General features: G+C 42.7%; 1 protein-coding gene across 1 annotated transcript in view; it reads left to right on the plus strand.

Annotated features, from left to right (window-relative positions):
• Positions 1-19632, plus strand: part of LOC120241374 (olfactory receptor 10J3-like) — a 164949-nt gene extending 145317 nt beyond the window's left edge. Inside the window, 1 exon segment of the mRNA XM_039246435.1 lies at positions 18692-19632. Coding sequence (XP_039102366.1) covers positions 18692-19632 — 941 coding nt within the window.
• Positions 19633-19706: the final 74 nt, after the last annotated feature.

A 19706-nucleotide genomic window follows, 5' to 3' on the forward strand; every position in this document is an offset into this window, starting at 1 on the left:
CCCTGTTGGAAGGAGAGAAAATTGACACAATCCTTTTGGAAAACAGTTTGACGTTACCTGTTCAAGTTGCAAACAACCCGTGGAAGCAGCAGTTCCATCATTAGAATTTAATCTAGAACAATTGAAGACACACAGAGTTAAAACAGCGCTGTTTATAATGGTGGGGTGTGGGAACCAACCCCGAAATAAACCACAGGTTCTTCAAAAGCAGAAAGGATAAAGTAAACTCTACGATATATTATGGAACAGCAAATGAATTCATTATAAAGCAGAAGTGGGTAGGCAAACTACAGCCCATGGGCTAGTGGTCTGTTTTGTAAATAAAACTTTATTGGGACCCAGTCACATCCAGTTGTCTCTGTGTTGTATAAATTGCATTCACACTGGCAGTGAAACTGGGTCCACAGAGACTAACATGTTTACCACCTGGTCCTTTACAGAAAAGGTGCAGAGATCATGTCAAAGATTGTTAAGGGCACTAATTAGAGATTCACCCTTCAGCATGGATGAATCTCAAAATCATAAGGTTGAATAACAGAAGCCAGTCACAGATATGTGCATGTGTGTGTATCCCATTGATGTAATGTTCAAAAGAAGGCACACCTAAATAATATATTATTTAGTGATAATCTGTTTCTTTATAAATGGGGGGAATACTTTAATCTAAAATTCATGATAGTGGCTATTTGGTGAGCGTTTGAAGTATTTGAAAGGAGCATCTATGAGGCTTCTAGATTTACAGTGTGATCTTCAGCTTCTTAGCCCAGGCAGAGGGTAGCTAGGTGTTTGTTATTTTTCTTAAAATGCACATTTGTTTTAAAAACTCTAATGCATAATCTATTCTACCAAAAACAGTTGAAATTATACATCAAGAAAAGTATTCGTGATACTGTTAAATGGGAACATTACAAAACAGTAAAAGTCATATGATCCCAATGTTATAAAAAAGTTAAAGTTGTGTATTTGTGTATATGTGAATATGTATGTATACAAAAAAATACTAAAATATATAAATGAGGGGCATCTGGGTGGCTCAATTGGTTGGGGATCTGACTTTCGATCTCAGTTCAAGTCATAATCCCAGGGTCATGGGAGTAAGTCCCACACTGGGCTCTGAACTGAGCTCAGAGCCTGCTTGAGATTCTCTCTCTCTCTATCTCTATCTCTGTCTCTCTGTCTCTGTCTCTCTGTCTGTCTCTCTCTTCCGTCTCTCTCTCCCTCCCACCCCTTCTATTTCTCCCTCACTGATGCTCACTCACTTGCTCTCTCTCTAAACTAAAAAAAAAAATTAATATAAATGAATGTATGTGACATTTGTAAACAGAAACTAATAAGACGTTTTTAAAATCTATACTATGTAGCTTCTAAATGATATGTAAGTCACTGGAAAATAAGTTATAAAACAGGATATGATATATACAGAATTACCTCAATTAGATAAAAGTGTGCATAGAAAAAAAACTGAATGGAAATCCTCTAAATGTTAGTAGTGCATGATTCTGCATGGTAAACTCATGGGTGAATTTTTGCTGTCTCCTGAATTTCCCAAAGTGTCCATAATAAATATATATTACTTAGGCAGTGGGATGGAGGGTAGCTTCAATTTCTTTTAAGCCTCCCTTGGGGTCATTCTCCTCACCCTCTTTCCATGCAGGCATCCCTCCCATCTTTTTTCTCTCAGGTTTTCATTCATTTGTACATGATAACACTTGTCACATTCAATTGAAATGATTTATTATCTCACTTTTCAACTAGATGGTAAGTTTTTTGATGACAGATCCTACTCAGTCATTTCCACATACCCAGAACTTGGCTCAATTTTTGCCACACGTCAAGCCTTTGATCACTGTGTCAAAGGAACTGGTAAGGAAAACTCTGGAGGTACTTCTGGTCTGAAGGAGGAGTCCCCCACCGCTGCCAGGTACATCCAGCAGCACTGCCAGGAACAGGTGGAAATCAGAACAGTATACTCAAGGGAGAATCTGGACCTCAGAGCTGGAGAGGGGAGAGGTAGGGATGTGGCTTTCCCATCATGGGGTGTTGGAGAGGCATGGAGCCTGTGAAACACTCAAAAGACAAACACATTGTGGACAGGTGGACAGGAAGGGAGAGAGGCTGGAGGCTCACTGAGTTACAGAAGTCGACAGCCTTCCAGAGGGAAGAACTTTATAGGAAAACATTGATAGCCAAGCTAAATATTGGCAAACCATTATCATCAACAGAGACTCTGAATATTGGGTTAGTTTTCCAAACCTCAGTCTGGCTTTCAGTGGATAGCTCTTTTTTCTAAAAACGTTGTAGACATTTATATGAGTTTTACAGTTTCCTTTGTTTTTCAAAGTAATAAAACATCTACTATTTAAAAGTAACTCTGGGTTAGAAATGTAGGGAAACTTAATCCCCAAAACGATAAAGGATGCCTGATATCACACATCTAGTGCACGGCAAAGGTAACCTGGGAGCCCAGCTCTCTCTGCCCGGTACTGAGTCCTTTGTTCTTAAGAGATTGTAACACTGGAAGGTCTCTCTGTCCCAGCTAAAAAACTGATATGTGTAACGTTGACACTCAGAAGTGGGTGAGTCTTCTTTAGGAAGACACTAAGAGGAAATCACTGTATCTTGTTCTGGGTTGTTTTTGATGTCTCTGTGAAGGCGCATGGACTTGATAAGTATTACCCAATTTCCTTTTAGTTCCTAACGTAGCTACTAACATATTGGGGGTGGAGGGGGAGGGCAAAGCTCAGAGGAATTGGTGTTCCTCTTATTTTTCTGTTTCTGTTTCACATATAGCATCTCTTTCTCTAGAATCTCCAGCTTCAGCCCAGCTCACATCCATTTCTCTTTCTCTCCCCCGCACACAGATTCTGCCAAGTGTATTTTTCTGCAAGTAGTGATCTGATCTCAATGTCCCCATGTTACACTGGCAAATGAAAGCAGGGCAAAGAGCCTGACCCAGAAGTAAGCATTATAAGTAAGAGGTGTCAAAGCAGAGTATAGACCTCAGAGGCCAATGCAGCAGTAAAGTTGTCTGGGGTCATTAGAAACCAAACCGTAGAAACTAACATTTTGTTAAGATACATGGCAGCCTATTAAGACAGACTACCTTGTTTAAAGTTTAGTAAGTACCCTACAAAGAAATAAAATACTCATGTTATATATGCAGAATGTGAGGTTCAGAAGGATGAACCACTTGTCATACATTCCTAGTATTGATAAGACCAGGTGAGAATCACAGGTAGGTCTCCAAATCCATACACTTGCATTGAATCCAAACCCTACCAAATGAATGTTCAGACAAGAGCTTTGAGTCATGGGGAAGGAGGTGACAGCTGTATGAAAACTGCCTGAACCTCAGCCTCATTAAGACACCAGGGACATCAGTGGTAGATGACAAGTCTAAGATTATAAAGGTTGTCTTGTTTTCTCTCCCCCCTCCACGATTTTTAATAGGTTCCCTCGTCATTTACTTACAAACACAGAACACTCTCTTCCACTTTATAGGCACCTGGGCTCAGTCAGCCATCAGGGAAGACATAGGGAAAGTGGGAAACTCCAAAGTTCAAGAAAATCATCAGAAAACTAGAAGAGGAAAACAAAAAAGCTTAGAACATTTAAAATCAATTCTCTCCTGGATTTTCTACCAACAACCACTTACTTCCTGAAAAGTTGGCAAAGGCGATGGGAGAAATTCTCTTAGTTTCAGATCCATTGGAATTAAAAAAAAAAAAAAAAGAACTCAGAATAGGACTCTTCACAAGGGCTGGGAGGGAGAACTTGAACCCCAGGCCTAGAAGGGCAGCATTTCCTGAGTGTCTAAAGGAAGCTCGGGGTATGATGATCAACTCAAAGCCCAGAGCATCATTCCTCTGGTCTCAGAAGATCTTCCTGCAGAGCTGAAGCCTCTTAAAGCCCCAGATCCAGGAATTCTGTCTGTGAATTCCCGAATCTATCTGATCCAGGACTCCAGGGACATCCCCTTGAGAACCAATCCAGGGCAGAAAAAGAGCTGGAGGCTCCATCCCAGGGGACTGATTAGGAACTTGGGCAATTAGTAGAGCAAAACTCTACCTCTGTTGGCTGATTCACAAGAGCAGTTAGCCTTGTAGAAACAAATATGTTTTGCTAGAAAGCTAATGAACGCAGAAGACACCTGCAAAATGTGTGCCTATTATTATACACCTGAGGACTGTGCCCTGATTTTATTAAAGGAACAAAGGTGTAATGCACAGTTCCAGGCACTGTGCTGAGTATTGGCGGCGCAAGTGTGACAAAGACAGTCACGGTGTTTGCTTGCATGGAACTCATCAAGGAGGCAAGCGCATAGAGCTGTCACTAATCCACTGGGTGTCTGTGCAGATTAGTACAAGGAGCCTCCCCTGCACAGGTGCAGCCCGTGGGCACAACCTCTTGGTGAAGAGACTGTGTATTTTGGCAGCTGTCCATCCCTTCCTATGGACAGAGGGAGCTCGATACTGCGATGTATGTCTTGTCGAGTGATGATGGGCTGCCTTTATCCCTCCTTCTGTCCCTTGATTCAGTATCTTTGGATAGTCTACAGTGGCCACAGCAGACAGGTTTCAAACATCCAATGTTACAGATAAGAACAACAGGGTTTTGTGAGAGCATAAAATAAAGGGGGTGGCATTTTGCTAGTCTGAGAAGTCTGTTCCTCTGAGCGACGTTTCTGAGCTGGGGTCTTTAAGATGAATGAGGGTCAACTGGGAGAAGTTAGGGAAGATAATTTAAGGCAGAGAAAAACATGAGGGAAGGACTTGATAGATAATTGACAATAAGTCATTTCAAGAACTGAAAGAAAGCCTAACTGGGCTCAGAGAGTTGAGGGAGAGATGAGGTTAGGGTTAGAGGATGTGAGTGTACAGGTCACGCAGCACTTGGAGCTCATAGGGCAACGCGGAGCCAGCAGAGCTTTTAAGGAGGTGAATGACACAGCCCCATATGCCTCTAACATGTATGGCTGAGAAGCGGAAAATGAACTGGAGAGGAGCAAGTTTGGAACAGGTTTAGGCGGCTGCCACAGTCCCGTGCGGACACGGCAGGAACTGGGACCAGCAGGCACAGAGTCACTGGCTTGCTGGGATAGGAGACACCAGTTCTCCACAGGCACCCTAGGGGTGTGGTCAGGTGGCCTGCCTCCTCCAGGACTCGGATGTGATTCAGGAAGCATTTCTCAGAAGAATGCCCGTCTAGAGAAGGAAAGGATGATTTTGGTTTTTTAAGCAAAAAATCTTGAGGATTCTGTTCTGTGATCCTCCCCTTGAGGCCGGACAGAATCCTGACTTAATTCATTTTAATGGGGAATCATAGTCTCTCACCCAGTTCCCATACCGGAGCCAGTTCACATTCCCAGAACTCAAGTCAGTGTGTGTGTGTGTGTGTGTGTGTGTGTGTGTGTACATACATAAAGAATGGCAGTTATCACACAAATAGGGACTCTCAAACAGAAGCTACAGAAAAGGAGCAAATGTGCGGTGCCTGGGTGGCTCAGTCGGTTAAGTGTCCAACTTCGGCTCAGGTCATAATCTCATGGTTTGTTGGTTTGAGCTCCGTGTTGGGCTCTGTGCTGACAGCTCAGAGCCTGGACCCTGCTTCAGATTCTGTGTGTGTCTCTCTCTCTGACCCTCCCCTGCTAATGCTGTCACCATCTCTCTCTCTCAAAAATAAATAAAAAAAGTTTAAAAATTAAAAAAAAAAGAAAAGGAGCAAACACAAACTCTCAATTTGAAAACTATAATAACTGGAATTTCAGGCATCAATCATAGATTTGAGCTAGCAGAAGAAAGAACCAGGAAGCCTGAAAATCAATACTAGAAATCAGCCAGTCTGCAGAACAGAAACAAGACAAAAACAGTGGGAATCTCCCAGACCTGTGGGGACAAAGGGCACATCCCAGCACAGGTGTGATGGGATTCCCAGTAAACAAGACAGAAATAAATAAATAAATAAATAAATAAATAAATAAATAAAGGCTGAAAACCTCCCAAATTTGATGAAAGGCATTAATAGATTCAAGAAACTCAACAACTCCTTAGTAGGATAGACACAAAGAGAACCACATGTAACATCCAACTGCTGAAAGCCAAGTACAGAGACAAAATCTTGAAAACCAAAGAAAAGTAACTCACACTCATGTACAGAGAAAGAAAAAAAAAAAAACCCAGCATGATTAATAGTGACTTCCTGACAGGAAACAAAATTGAGACCAGAGGTGAGTGAAATGGCATTCAAATTATCCAGAGAGAAAAAGATTTAATCTCAAAAAAATCTGCATCTAGCAACAGTATCCTTAAAAAATGAAGGAAAAATCAAGGTGTATTTATTTAGATAAAAAGATTGAATTTGTTGCTAGCAGACCTACCATACAAGAAATACTAGAAGTTCTTTAGCCTGAAGGAAAATGGCAGTTGACGATAACTCATTTCCATAAGAAAAGACGAATAAAACCAGAAAGGCTGCCGATTGTAACGTGTATAAGTAATCAGACAGGAGTATGTAAATGTGTGTTTATGTGTCCACATTTTTATTTTCCTCCTGTCGTATTTTTTTTAGAGAAAAACATACCCTTATTTAAAGTGGTTATATTGTTATAATACTGTGTGGATTTGTAAATTGGATTTATAAAAATAAAGATGTTACATGACAATAATAGTGCAAAGGAGTAAGAGGAAGAAACGGAGGCATATTTCCATATTGCTGTATTGCATTGAAAACACCTTTGTATTAACCTGAACAACATGGTGATAATTTAAATATGCATAGAACAAGCACTAAAAAAAAATCCAGTTTTAAAGTCAACAGAAGAATCAATATGGTAAAATAAAAAAGTTGTTTAACAGAAAAGAAGGCAGTAAAAGTGGGATAGAGGAATGTAAAACACATGAAATTTGGAAAATAGCTGGTGAAATGGAAGACATTACTCCATTCACACCATTAATTACATTAAACATGAACACATTGACAACTTGTTCGGTTCAGGTCCTGATCTCACAGTTGGTGAGTGTGAGCCCTGCATCGGGCTCTGTGCTGACAGTGTGGGTCTGCTTTCTCTCAAAATAAATAAGTAAATTTAAAAAAAGTGAATGCATGGAATCATCAAGTCAAAAGGGAAAGATTGTCAGAGTGGATTTTAAAAAGCAAGATGTACTTGATATGCTATTTACAGGAGATACTCTTAGAGTCAGAGACATAGATAATTTGAAAGTCAAGGTTGTAAATAGATACACGATGCAAACAGTACCCACAGGAGAGCTGTGTTAATATCAGACAAAGCAGATTTTCTGACAAGGAATGTTACAAGAGACAAAGAAACATTTATTTATGATAAAAGTCGATATGTTAGGAAGATATAAAATTATGAAGGTATATTCACCTGAGACCAGAACCCCAAACTCCATGAAAAGGACAGATTGAAAGGAGAAATAGACCACACAACAAATACAGCAGGAGAGCTCACTAATCCTACTATAGTAATTTACAGAACAACCAGACAGAGAATCCATAAGGATGGACAGTGTGTGAACAGCCCTGCCAGACAACTTGACCTGACGTTTATGGAAAACTACACACAAAAAAAGCAGAATGTGTATTCTTTTAGAGCCCCTACGACACATTCTCCAGGCAAGACCATATGCAGGTCACAAAATAAGCTTCAAATTTTTAAAAATGGACATCTTCTTTTCTGATATTTACATAAACCAGTAACTTTCTTTTGATTCGTGTTTACATGGCATTTTCCCATTCTTTTATATTTAATCTTTCTTGTATGCTGATAGGTGTGTCTTTTATAAACAGAATTTTGTTTTCTTATCCAGCGTGATAGGTTTTATCTGCTAATTGGATTATTTTGCATTTAATGAAGTTTACATTTTATATTATAATGAATTTACCAATATCTTTGGGTTTAAATACATCATATTAGCATTTGTTTTCTACTTTTCCCATTTTTTAGATACCTTTCCTTTTTATCTTATTTTGGAATAATCAAGTATTTTTCTTAGTCCATTTGTTTGTTACTTACACATCACTTTAATGATTATTTTAGGGATTACATTTCATGGACCATGCCAAGATTATGTGAAACTTGAATTTGATTTATCCCCATCTTAATGGTATTGCTATGTATTTTCATTCCACAAATATTTAGACATTCACAAGACATTAATTTATTGGATAATATTACGTGTAATAGTAATTGATACTTCCCATATATTTATCTTTTATGCTAAAATTCATTTTCGTTATTTTTTGTTTTGATTTCTGTCTGGCATGAATTTTCCTTCCACCTGAAGGACCCTGTTTCATATTTCCTTAGCACCAGTCTACTGGTGAGGAATTCTCTCATTTTTTCCATTTCCAAAGCTGTTTTTATTTTGCTTTTCTTCGTGAAGGATATTTTCCTGGTGTGTAGAATTCCCTTTTGGCAGTTACTTCTGTTTAGCACTTCGATGTCACTCCAATGATTTCTGTTTGTCATTATTACTGTTCCAAAGCCAGTGAATAGTCTTACTGTTACTCCTTGAAAATAGTATATCTTCCTCCTCTCCCTACTTCTAAGACTTTTTCCTTTTAGGGGCACCTGGGTGGCTCAGTCGGTTGGGCGTCCGACTTCGGCTCAGGTCATGATCTCACGGTTCGTGGGTTCGAGCCCCACGTCAGGCTCTACACTGACAGCTAGCTCAGAGCCTGGAGCCTGTTTCAGATTCTGTGTCTCCCTCTCTTTCTGACCCTCCCCTGCTCATGCTGTCTCTCTCTCAGAAATAAGTAAAACAGTTAAAAATTAAAGAAAAACTTTTTAGCCATTTTACATGATATGTGTACATGCATTTTGTTAGGGCGGGAAGTGTGTGTGTCCGTCTTGCATGTAGTTTAGGGTGATTGTTGACTCTCTTTCCTGATATTGTTCTCAGGTTTGGGAAACTCGTGGCCATGTTTCGGCATCTGTTGCTTCTGGTACATTCTCTTCTCCTGTCTACCTGTAACTCCAATTACACGTATGCTAGACCTTTCGCCAGGTTCTGTATGCCTTCTGTGCTCTGTAAAATATATTGCACATTCTTTTCCCCCTCCCTGTGCTTCCGTTTGGATATTTCCTACTGACATGCTTCTCATTCAGTGATTTTTATCTCTAATTTTTTCTTTTTTTAATGAAGCTTTTTTAAGAAAGTTTACTTATTTGTTTTGATAGAGATAGAGACAGCATGAATGGGAGATGGGCAGAGACAGAGGGAGAATCTCAAGCAGGCTCCACACCATCCATACAGAGCTCAATGTGGGGTTCAAACTCACGAACTGTGAGATCATGACCTGAGCCGAAATCAAGAGTCGGTCACTCAACCGACTGAGCCCCCCAGCCACCCCATCTCTAGTTTTTATCTAATGTGCTTTAAACATATTCTATTGAGTTCTTAGTTTCAGTTAGTATATTTTCTACTTCTGATGTTTTCACTTTATTTAAAAAATATATTTTCCAGTGCTCTGTTGTGGTTCCACATTTGCCACCTATTTTCTTCAACACAATAAAAATTAGTTTTTTATTGCTTCACGACAAATTACCACACGCTTTTTTTTTTAACATGTGGCATATTTACATTCATATTATGTCTCAAACAACCACAGATTTAATAGCTTACAACAACATGGACATGTGATGTCACGGTCCCCATGGCTCAGGTGTTCTGGGTCCCCTGCTCAGGGTCTCACAAACCTGAAAGCACAAGGTCAGCCCAGTTGCATTCCCTTCTGGACCTGGGTGTTCTTTTCCAAATTCATGTGGTCGTCGGAGGGTTCATTCTTTGTGGTTGTAGGACTTAGGCTGTGTTTGCTCCCTGGATGTAAGTGGAGTCCAGTTCCTCCAAGTGCCCACATTCCTCTGGCTCCCTGGCCCCCATGAGAGTCCTCTCAAAACGTGGCTGCTTACTTCTGCCAAGTCAGCAAGGGAGGGTCTCTCGCTCCATTCTGCTAAGACAGATTTTTATAGGATGTGTTGTAAGCATGAGGGTGGCATGCCATCACCTGTGGTGTTCTCTTTTGGGCGAAGCCAAGTTCAGCTGTCCACGTGCTCAGGAGGAGACGATTATCCATGGACGTGACTCATTGAGGGTCACCTTAGCAGCCATCTCCCACAATCTGTTTATCTCAGAGCTCTCAAAGCTTTAAAGCAGTAACTTTCTTTATGAATCTATTTCTACTGAGTACTCCCCCCCCCCCCCTTCTTGACTTTTAGCCCTTTGGTCTTTTCTCCTGGTCCAGTCAGCACATTTTCACCGCATCCTGGACACTCTATGTCAGGAGTCCTCTAACTTTTCCTGAAGGGAGCCCGATAGTAAATAATGTAGGGTTTGTGGACCAAAAGTCTCTGTCACAACTATTCAATGCTGCCCTGGTAGCGGGAAAGCCACCACAGCTAGCATGTGAGGGAGGGAGTGTGGCTTTGGTTAAGGAAAAAAACAAAACTTTAATGATGGTCACTGAAATTTGACTTTCACACAATTCTCACGTCACACAATATTATTCTTTACAATTTTTTCCCCAATCATTACAAAACATAAGAACCCTTACACAGCATGTAGGCCAGGCAAAGTCCGATGGTGGGTTCACGGGCTGGCAGACAGTAGTCTGCTTACCCTGCTCTAAGTGAAAAAGTTGTAGATATGCATTGAGGCTCCACATTATAGTATCTTCCTCTGTTTTACTTCCAAGCATATAGTTAGATGAGGGGCAAGAGCATATTAATAAATAGGGATTACATGAAATTGAAGCTGGTTTCAGTCTTTGTGAGGGTTAATTTATAATTTATTTCCACTTTACATCTCACGGATGTATAGCCCTTATGCATGCGGAGGCACCAGATGACCAGATACACTGTTCTCTCTCTTTTTTTTTTAATGTTTGGACCAAAGCCTACGAGCAAAAAATTACAGTTTCTTGAAGAAACTGCAAACCGTGGGCGTTGGGCTAACATTCCTATGTGTCCGTTCTTTATGGAACCTTGGCCCCTCCACTATTCACTGACTTAGACACTACACAATCCCCTTTAAAAAAAAATTTTTTTTTTTGGTAACGTTTATTTATTTTTGAGAGTGAGTGAGACAGAGCACAAGTGAGGGAGGGGCAGAGAAAGAGGGGGACACAGAATCTGAAGCAGGCTCCAGGCTCTGAGCTGTTGGCACAGAGCCCGACATGTGCCTGAACCCACAAATGGCGAGATCATGACCTGAGCCGAAGTCAGACACTTAACCGAGTGAGCCACCCAGGCGCCCCGAAGTTATACCACCTCTTATGGTCATTATAACATCATTGCAGAAATAAGAGAGAGAGAATTCCGTCCTTCGATTGGATGCGGATGTGAAGAGCAGCAAGGGGAAGAGGGAAGAGGGGACCCTTGGAAGGGCCATTTACTCCACTTCTCTGATTAACCTTATTTCTTCATCTGTAAAATGGGGGCAGTAATATTAAATATATATCTACTTCATCGTGTTATTGTGAGTTACCCAGAGCCACGTAAAGGATGCAGAGTGAGAACAACATCTGGTGAGATGTCACTGTCCTCACTGTTGTCACACGTGACACCATCACCCACAGGTGCACCACGAGGCTCAGATCAGGGAAGCGTCCATCCAGACACCAGTCATATTAGTGGCAGATCTGGATTCTGAACCTGGGGAAACAGAACCACTACTCTAATGCTTTTCCACCATCACCAAGCTGCCTTCCTGGATTGCTGCTGCCACCCGCCCCACCACCATTGAACACAATTTCAAGTTAAATCTGGTCTAAGCAGTAGTTATGGAGAAGTACACTGTGTCCAGACTTGTGCTAGTACTTCTTCTGAGGCTGGATTTTCTGTTTTGAGTCTTGGTTCCTCATTTATCAGCTCAATGTCCTATAGAAAATTCCATAGCCTCTCCATGCCTGTTTTCTCTTCTATTTATTTAAAGAATTTTTTTAACGTTCATTTATTTTGAGAGAGAGAGACATTTATTTTGAGAGGAGAGGGGCAGAGAGAGGGAGGTACAGAATCCAAAGTAGGCTCCAGGCTCAGCCATCCACACAGAGCCTGATGCAGGGCTCAAACCCACGAGCGAGATCATGACCTAAGCTGAAGTTGAATGCTCTACCGACTGAGCCACCCAGGCGCCTCCCTCTTCTGAAGGTGAATATAGCTATACTCCCTTGTAAATGTATTGTTAGGATTAAATGAACGAACATATGTACACTGCATAGTTCAGTACCTAGCATATAAGAGGCACGTATCCTAAGTGTTAGCAATTATTTTGATTAGTAGCAGCTGCAAGTACCCTGCGAGAAAAGATGAATGAGAGTTTCTAAAGATGCTAGTACTTGAATTATGGATGTAAGAGCCAATGTAAAGACTATGACTGGAAAGTTAAAAATATGTGACAATTGACTGCTAACTTTTGCCTAGTTCAAAGCTATTGACACTCACTAACGTCTGTGTGGGCTGTGGGTAGTAAGATGGATGTAGTTCGTTGAAGGCAGCCTGGCAAGGCTGAGGCCTTGGGCGGAACTGAGCCAGAAGTTCCAGAATGATTCAGGGCATGCAGCGAGCAGAGCAGAGATTAGAAAGATTGGTTAAAAGCAGAAGTAGAAGAAGACACGGGATGAAAGGCACAGCAGAGGGAATATAGTCACTGGTACTGTAAGAGCGCTGCATGGTGACAGATGGCGGTGACACTCGTGGTGAGCTGGGCATAACCCATGGAGTCAGGGTGTACACCTGAAGCCAACGTAACATTGTGTGTGAACTGTACCTCGATTAAAAAAGGTGTAAAGGTGAGAAAGACAAATATATGATTTCACTCATGTGGAGTTTAAGAAACAAAACTAGTGAGCAAAGGGGGAACAGAGACACACACACACAACAAGAAACAGACTCTTTTTAATTTTTTTAATGTTTTTATTTATTTCTGAGAGATACAGCATGAGCAGGGGAGGATCAGAGAGAGAGGGAGATACAGAATCTGAAACAGGCTCCAGGCTCTGAGCTGGCTGTTAGCATAGAGCCCGACGTGGGGCTTGAAACCACAAACCGTGAGATCATGACCAGAGCCCAAGTCAGATGCTTAATCGACTGAGCCACCCAGGTGCCCCAAAACAGACTCTTAACTATAGAGAACACTGCTGGTCACCAGAGGGGATATGGGGGAGGAGATGGGGGACCTAGGGGATGGGGATCAAGAGCGCACTTGTGAGGGGGCACCTAGGTGGCTCAGTCTGTTAAGTGGCCAACTTCAGCTCAGGTCATGAACTCATGGTTTATGAGTTCAAGCCCCTCATTGGGCTCTATGCTGACAGTTTGGAGCCTGGAGCCTACATCTAATTCTTTGTCTACCTCTCTCTCTGACCCTCCCCCTCTCATGCTCTGTTTCTGTCTCTCAAAAAATGAATAAAAACGTTAAGAATTAAAAATAGTGCCCATATCCCTTGGGTAAATTCCTAGCAGTGCTATTGCTGGGTCATAAGGGAGTTCTATTGTTAGTTTCCTGAGGAACCTCCACACTGTTTTCCAGAGGGGCTGTACCAGTTTACATTCCCACCAACAGTGTAGGAGGGTGCCCGTTTCTCCACATCCTCGCCAGCATCTAGAGTTCTCTGATTTGCTCATTTTAGCCACTCTGACTGGCGTGAGGTGGTATCTCAGTGTGGTTTTGATTTGTATTTCCCTGATGAGGAGGGATGCTGAGCATCGTTTCATGTGTCTGTTGGCCATCTGGATGTCCTCTTTGGAGAAGTCTCTGTGGAGAGTTCATAGCAGCACTCTCCACAATAGCTAAAACATGGAAAGAGCCTAAGTGTCCATCAACAGATGAATGGATCAAGAAGATGTGGTTTATCTATACCATGGAATACTACATGGCAATGAGAAACAATGAAATCTGGCCATGTGTAGCAACATGGATGGACCTTGAGGGGGTTATGCTGAGCGAAATTAGTCAGGCAGAGAAGGACAAATATCATATGTTTGCACGTATAGGAGGATTAGGAGGAACTTGACGGAGGAACAAGGGGGAGAAGAAGGGCGGAAATGGTGGGGGAAAGGGAGAGAGGCAAACCATGAGAGACTCTTGAATGCTGACAAAAACTGAGGACTGTTGGGTGCGGGGGGGGGGGAGGGGGGGATGGGCATGGAGGAGGGCACTTTGGGGATGAGCACTGAGTGTTATGTAGAAACTAATTTGACAATAAACTGTTTGTAAAAAGAAAAAAAAAATAGTGCCCATATGATGATCACCAGGTGGTGGATGGAAGTGTCGAGTCACCATATTGTACACCTGAAACTAATTATTACACTGAGTGTTAACTCTGCTGGAATTTAAATAAAAACGTAAAGGTGATTTTACAAGAGAATTCAGGGCATGGATTGATGATTGTACCTAGTACTTTAAACCAGCTTCAGGTGCAATGTATCTGAAAGTCAGCCCTCTGTGGACATGGCTGCAGGGTCCATGCTTAAATCCTACTTGGGAATTGTTGTTTCCCTTCCTCCCCGTGTGAAGCATCCTTTGCATAAGGTCTTAATCTCCTCAGCTTTGGCACCAGAGAAATGGACAAAACGTATGACAAGTACCTTAGTGGGACAATGATCCAACCTAACAAGTTCTGAAATCAGCCTTATCCCCCCACCCTGCCCCCCAGAGATTCCTCCTAATTGCCAAGCCAGCTCTACCTTTCAAAATGTTAGTCCCAGGATGAGGCAATGAGCCTCCTGAGTAATGAGGTCCCTGGACGCACTGCTGTTTGAGTTGTGTCCTCTGCTCCTGGTCACTTGGGAGTAGTCGGTGCTGTTTTGGGGAGAGAGACCCATGAGTCTGGACAGGAAATCTGCACCTTATTAAGAAACCTCAAGCCAGAGTTACTACTGCTTTGTGACCCAAAGAAGAGTTCTGTCTGAGGAAGCTGTGGGAATCCAAAGGACTTTTCCTGTCCATCACTTGTAGGCTCAGGCACTAGAAGACTGTGTATCCTTCCCTTCCTTTCTAGTTTCTTTTCAGTATCCCCTTCTGGTCAGTATCTCGAGAGTAGCCAGTAAAGGGGGGAGTTCCTATGAAACCACAGCTCTGCTCAATAAGACGTTAGTGATCATCAGATAAGAAAATACGGAGAATTTTGGTAAGATGGCATTAGTTTTACAAAGTGACTCAGACTTGAGTAACTGATGGATTTTAAATAATCTCAGGAAGGGCATTGACAAAAATCTGGGAAATGCTTTGTAACCATGAGTCCAAATCCATACGTTTTGTTGCAGGCAGTCCCGTTTCCCAAGTTGGGGGATGTGACTCTCAGAAGACCAGAGAAACAGGCTGCTGGTGAGTTTCACTTCCTCATATGCCGGGACAGTGCATGTTGATTGCAGCGTGATAGTCAGTCATCACAGAGCCAGCGATGATCTATAGAAGTAGGACCATAATCTCTCATGGAGAACTTGGGCTTTTTATCATTTTGGAAATGTGTATGTGTGAACTAATGTGGGGAGGAGGGACACAAGACTCGAGGGGTCTTTATTTGGGTCTAAGACAAAAGGCTGTCCAGAAATCTAAGCTCTGCGAGGGCACGGACCCTTGCCTGGTTATCTTTGTGTTCCTGATACTAGCACGGTGCTTACTCTGTGACGTACTCGGCACATGGAGCTCCTGAAGAAATGGTTTTGCTTGGATTCAAAACAAAATTTTGTTATTTACAGGAGACTTAAAAAAAATCTGAGAACAATGAGGTAAATAAGTTCTCTTACCTGGAGAAAAACTGTAAGATTGGGTCAGGGAGAAGCTTCAGTTCCCTTTTTTTGTTGTTGGCGTTTATTTGAGAGAAAGAAAAAGTATTAACTCCAAAGTCCACTATGGTCTGAGTTTGGAGGTTTCTTTCCATCTGTACCCTCCCTACATTTCTCTCTCTCTCTCTCCTTCCTCACCTCTATTTCCTACACCCTAGATGAGTAGCACTCTTCTTGGCAATGTTTCTCATCTCGCCATCCCACCACGTGCCCCTTTCCTGGTGGTTTTGGTAGAGCCTATCACCACAATGGTACTGGGGTAGAGTTGTTTCAGGTGATATAATTTAGAGCTGACTAATGGTCTGGAGGAGGAAGAAAGCAAATATTCTAGGCTATGGGCATGAGTAAAATCTTTTGCCAGGAAAGTGGAATGAAGTTATAAGAATAACCTGGATGAATTTCAATGTAAGTGTGCAAATACAATAAGATCTGTGGTTTTCGAGTGATGGGTTCCGAACTATCCATCAAAACCCAAGAACGCAATCTGTATGTTACTACAGACTATTCCTAGCTGCATAAGCTGGATGGGTCTAAGGGAGAAAGAAAATGTTGGACATTTCCAGGAAGGGGATTCAAAGCAAAACTAAAAATCTTGCTCTACTGGATCCACACTCTATTGGGTTAGTACATGTAGGACCACATTGATCTGGTCTGTGTACCGCAAGGAAGACTTTAAAAGCGCGTGATGAAGTTTATATGAACAATTGGAAGGGAAGTGATAAAATGTATAAAAATCAAGTCTGGATAATCACAGACTTGTTTACAAATCCTTGAACGCTGGGCTGAAGCAGATTAAAGAATTCTTTTTAATGTTTATCGTTTTAGAGAAAGAGCATGAGCAAGGGAGGGGCAGAGAGAGAAGGAGACACAGAATCCGAAACAGGCTCCAGGCTCTGAGCTGTCAGCACAGAGCCCAACTTGGGGCTCAAACCCACGAACCATGAAATCATGACTTGAGCTGAAGTCGGACGCTTCACCGACTGAGCCACCCAGGCACCCCCAAATTTTTATTTTACTTCCGGTATAGTTAACATACAGTATTATATTAGTTTCAAGTGTGCAACCTAATGATTCAACAGTTGCATACATTACTCTGTGCTCTCACAGTAAGTAGGCTCTTCATCCCCTCCACCTCTCTCTCCCATCCCCCACCGCCCCTCTGGCGACCAGCAGTGGGTTCTCTATAGTTAAGAGAATGGGATGTTTTGGTTTGTTTCTTAAATTCCACATATAAGTGAGATCATATGGTATTTGTCTTTCTCTGACTGGCTTATTTCGCTTAGCACTGAACCCTCTAGATCCATCCATGTTGCTGCAGGTGGCAAGATTTCATTCTTTTTGAGGACTGAGTAATAGTCCATTGTGTATATATACACCACATCTTCTTTACCCATTCATCTATTGATGGACACTGGAGCTGCTCACATAATGTGGCTATTTTATTTTAACTTTTTAAAATGTTTTATTTATTTCTGAGAGAGAGACAAGGATGAGCAGGGGAGGGTCAGAGAGAGGGAGATACAGAATCTGAAACAAGTTCTAGGCTCTGAACTATCAGCACAGAGCCCCACGTGGGGCTTGAACCCATGACCTGTGAGATCATGACCTGAGCCGAAGTCGGACGCCTAACCAACTGAGCCACCCAGGTGCCCCGCCTTTTTTTTTTTTTTTTTTAATAATGTGGCTATTTTAAATAATGCTGCAATAAACCTAGGGTTGCATAAATCATTTTGAGGTAGTGTTTTCATATTCTTTGGGTAAATACCATCAGCAGATTTCTTCCATTCAGGAGGCTGGCTTGGACTTGACTAAGGTCAATTCAATGAGGGACCTTGGTCGGGAGACCATTGCATCTCTGCAGAGAATGACCGTTGTTTGTGCTCACAAGGTGGATGTTGGTGGAAAACATAGGGAAGAGGGGACAGAGAATACAGAATTTCTATGTTTTCCACGTAGAAAAGGATGGTGTTCCATTTTCTGAATGGAGGTCATGGTTAACCATGGTGGGGTCTATGAGAAGTAGATATGGGTTTAAAGGGCAAGACTAAATCTGCCGCTGTCCAAGTCTGCAGTTCTCAGCTCCCATGAGATGAGCCCATTTCTATCACTGTTTCAACTTGGAATATACACAGTTGAAGAAAACAGAATAGAATATCTGGCCCTTCTCCAATTAGATGAATTTATCTCTGCTCTCACACTAGGAAAACCCATTCCCTTCTGGAAAGGATATCCTCGGATTGTTTCCATCTTATTTTCTGGTTGAATTTAAGGAGATAAACCGCATACCTGCAGCACCCTACCAACCTTCTCCATGGCTTGAGAGGTCACTTGGTGCAGGGATTTCAGGAGGGCAAGCTTGTTGAAATGCTCCCTTTTCTAGTCTTTCATGATCACTGGGGATTTTAGGTGCTGGGCTTAGTGAAGTGAAGCTGAGGACTTCCAGGGGCATTTGGCAGTGCCAGTGCCTTCCGGCAGGTGTTGCAAGGGTATCAGCTTCAGATGTGTTCTGTCTTTTACCTCAGTTACTATCCTCACTAGATCCATCCCGGCAAATTCAAGAGTGTTTGAGGACAAACCTCTTCCCTGACCCGGACTCGCCTCTTCTATGTCTGGGTAATTATTTCTATGGATCTCTATGGATCCCTGTACTTGGTTGCCACCTTTCCTCTGGGATCTGTCTCTGCTGTCAGTCTTGGGATCCTGGAGTAGAGCCCAAGAAGAGGGTGGGTAGATGTAATGACAGCAGCCAACACTGATGACCAATGAGGTCTGGAGCATTTGCTCAGACAATGTACACGCTCTTTACTGAAGGCTTTGGGTTACCCTTATGTCTTGTACAATGGGCTTATCACACCTGTCCTTTGCCCAGACCCAGATCTCCCTCAGAGCCAATGTCAAACTCTACCACTGTGACTGAATTCCTCTTTGAAGGGTTCTCCAGCTTTGGGTGGCTGCACAGGCTGGTCTTCTTTGCCATCTTTCTGAGTTTGCACCTGTTGACTCTGTCCAGCAATGTCATCATCATGACTGTTATTCATCTGGACCGTCACCTCCACACCCCCATGTACTTTTTCCTGAGCATGCTGTCCCTCTCTGAGACCTGCTACACTGTGGCCATCATCCCCCGGATGCTTTGGGGCCTCCTGAGTCCCCACCAGCCCATCACTGCCCAAGCCTGTGCCACTCAGCTCTTCTTCTATCTCACCTTTGGCATCAACAACTGCTTCCTGCTCACAGCTATGGGGTATGACCGCTACGTAGCCATCTGCAACCCCTTGCGATATTCAGTCATCATGAGTAAAGAGGCCTGTGTCCAGTTAGCAAGCGGATCCCTGGGAATTGGCCTGGGCATGGCCATTGTCCAGGTAACGTCTGTGTTTGGCCTGCCATTCTGTGATGCCTTTGTCATCTCTCACTTCTTCTGTGATGTGAGGCCCCTGCTGAAGCTGGCCTGTGCAGATACCACTGTCAATGAGATCATCAACTTTGTTGTCAGTGTCTGTGTCCTGGTTCTACCCATGGGCCTGGTCTTCATCTCCTACATCCTCATCATCGCCACCATCCTCAAGATCCCCTCCGCCCAGGGCCGGAAGAAGGCCTTTGCCACATGCGCCTCCCACCTCACGGTGGTCATCGTTCACTACGGCTGTGCCTCCATCATTTACCTCAAGCCCAAATCCCAGAGTTCCCTGGGGCAGGACAGACTCATTTCTGTGACCTACACCATCCTCACTCCCCTGCTGAACCCTGTCATGTACAGCCTGAGGAACAAGGAGGTCAAAGATGCCCTGTGCAGAGCCGTGGGGCAGAAGCCCCTTTCCTCTTAACCAGGATAGATTGGTGAAAGGCTTTTATTTGATTTTGTAAATATGTATTAATTTTAATGCTGTTTCAAAAATGC

The sequence above is a fragment of the Hyaena hyaena genome, unplaced genomic scaffold (genome assembly GCF_003009895.1).
Source record: "Hyaena hyaena isolate Hyena2069 unplaced genomic scaffold, ASM300989v1 scaffold_281, whole genome shotgun sequence".
Lineage (NCBI taxonomy): Eukaryota > Metazoa > Chordata > Mammalia > Carnivora > Hyaenidae > Hyaena > Hyaena hyaena.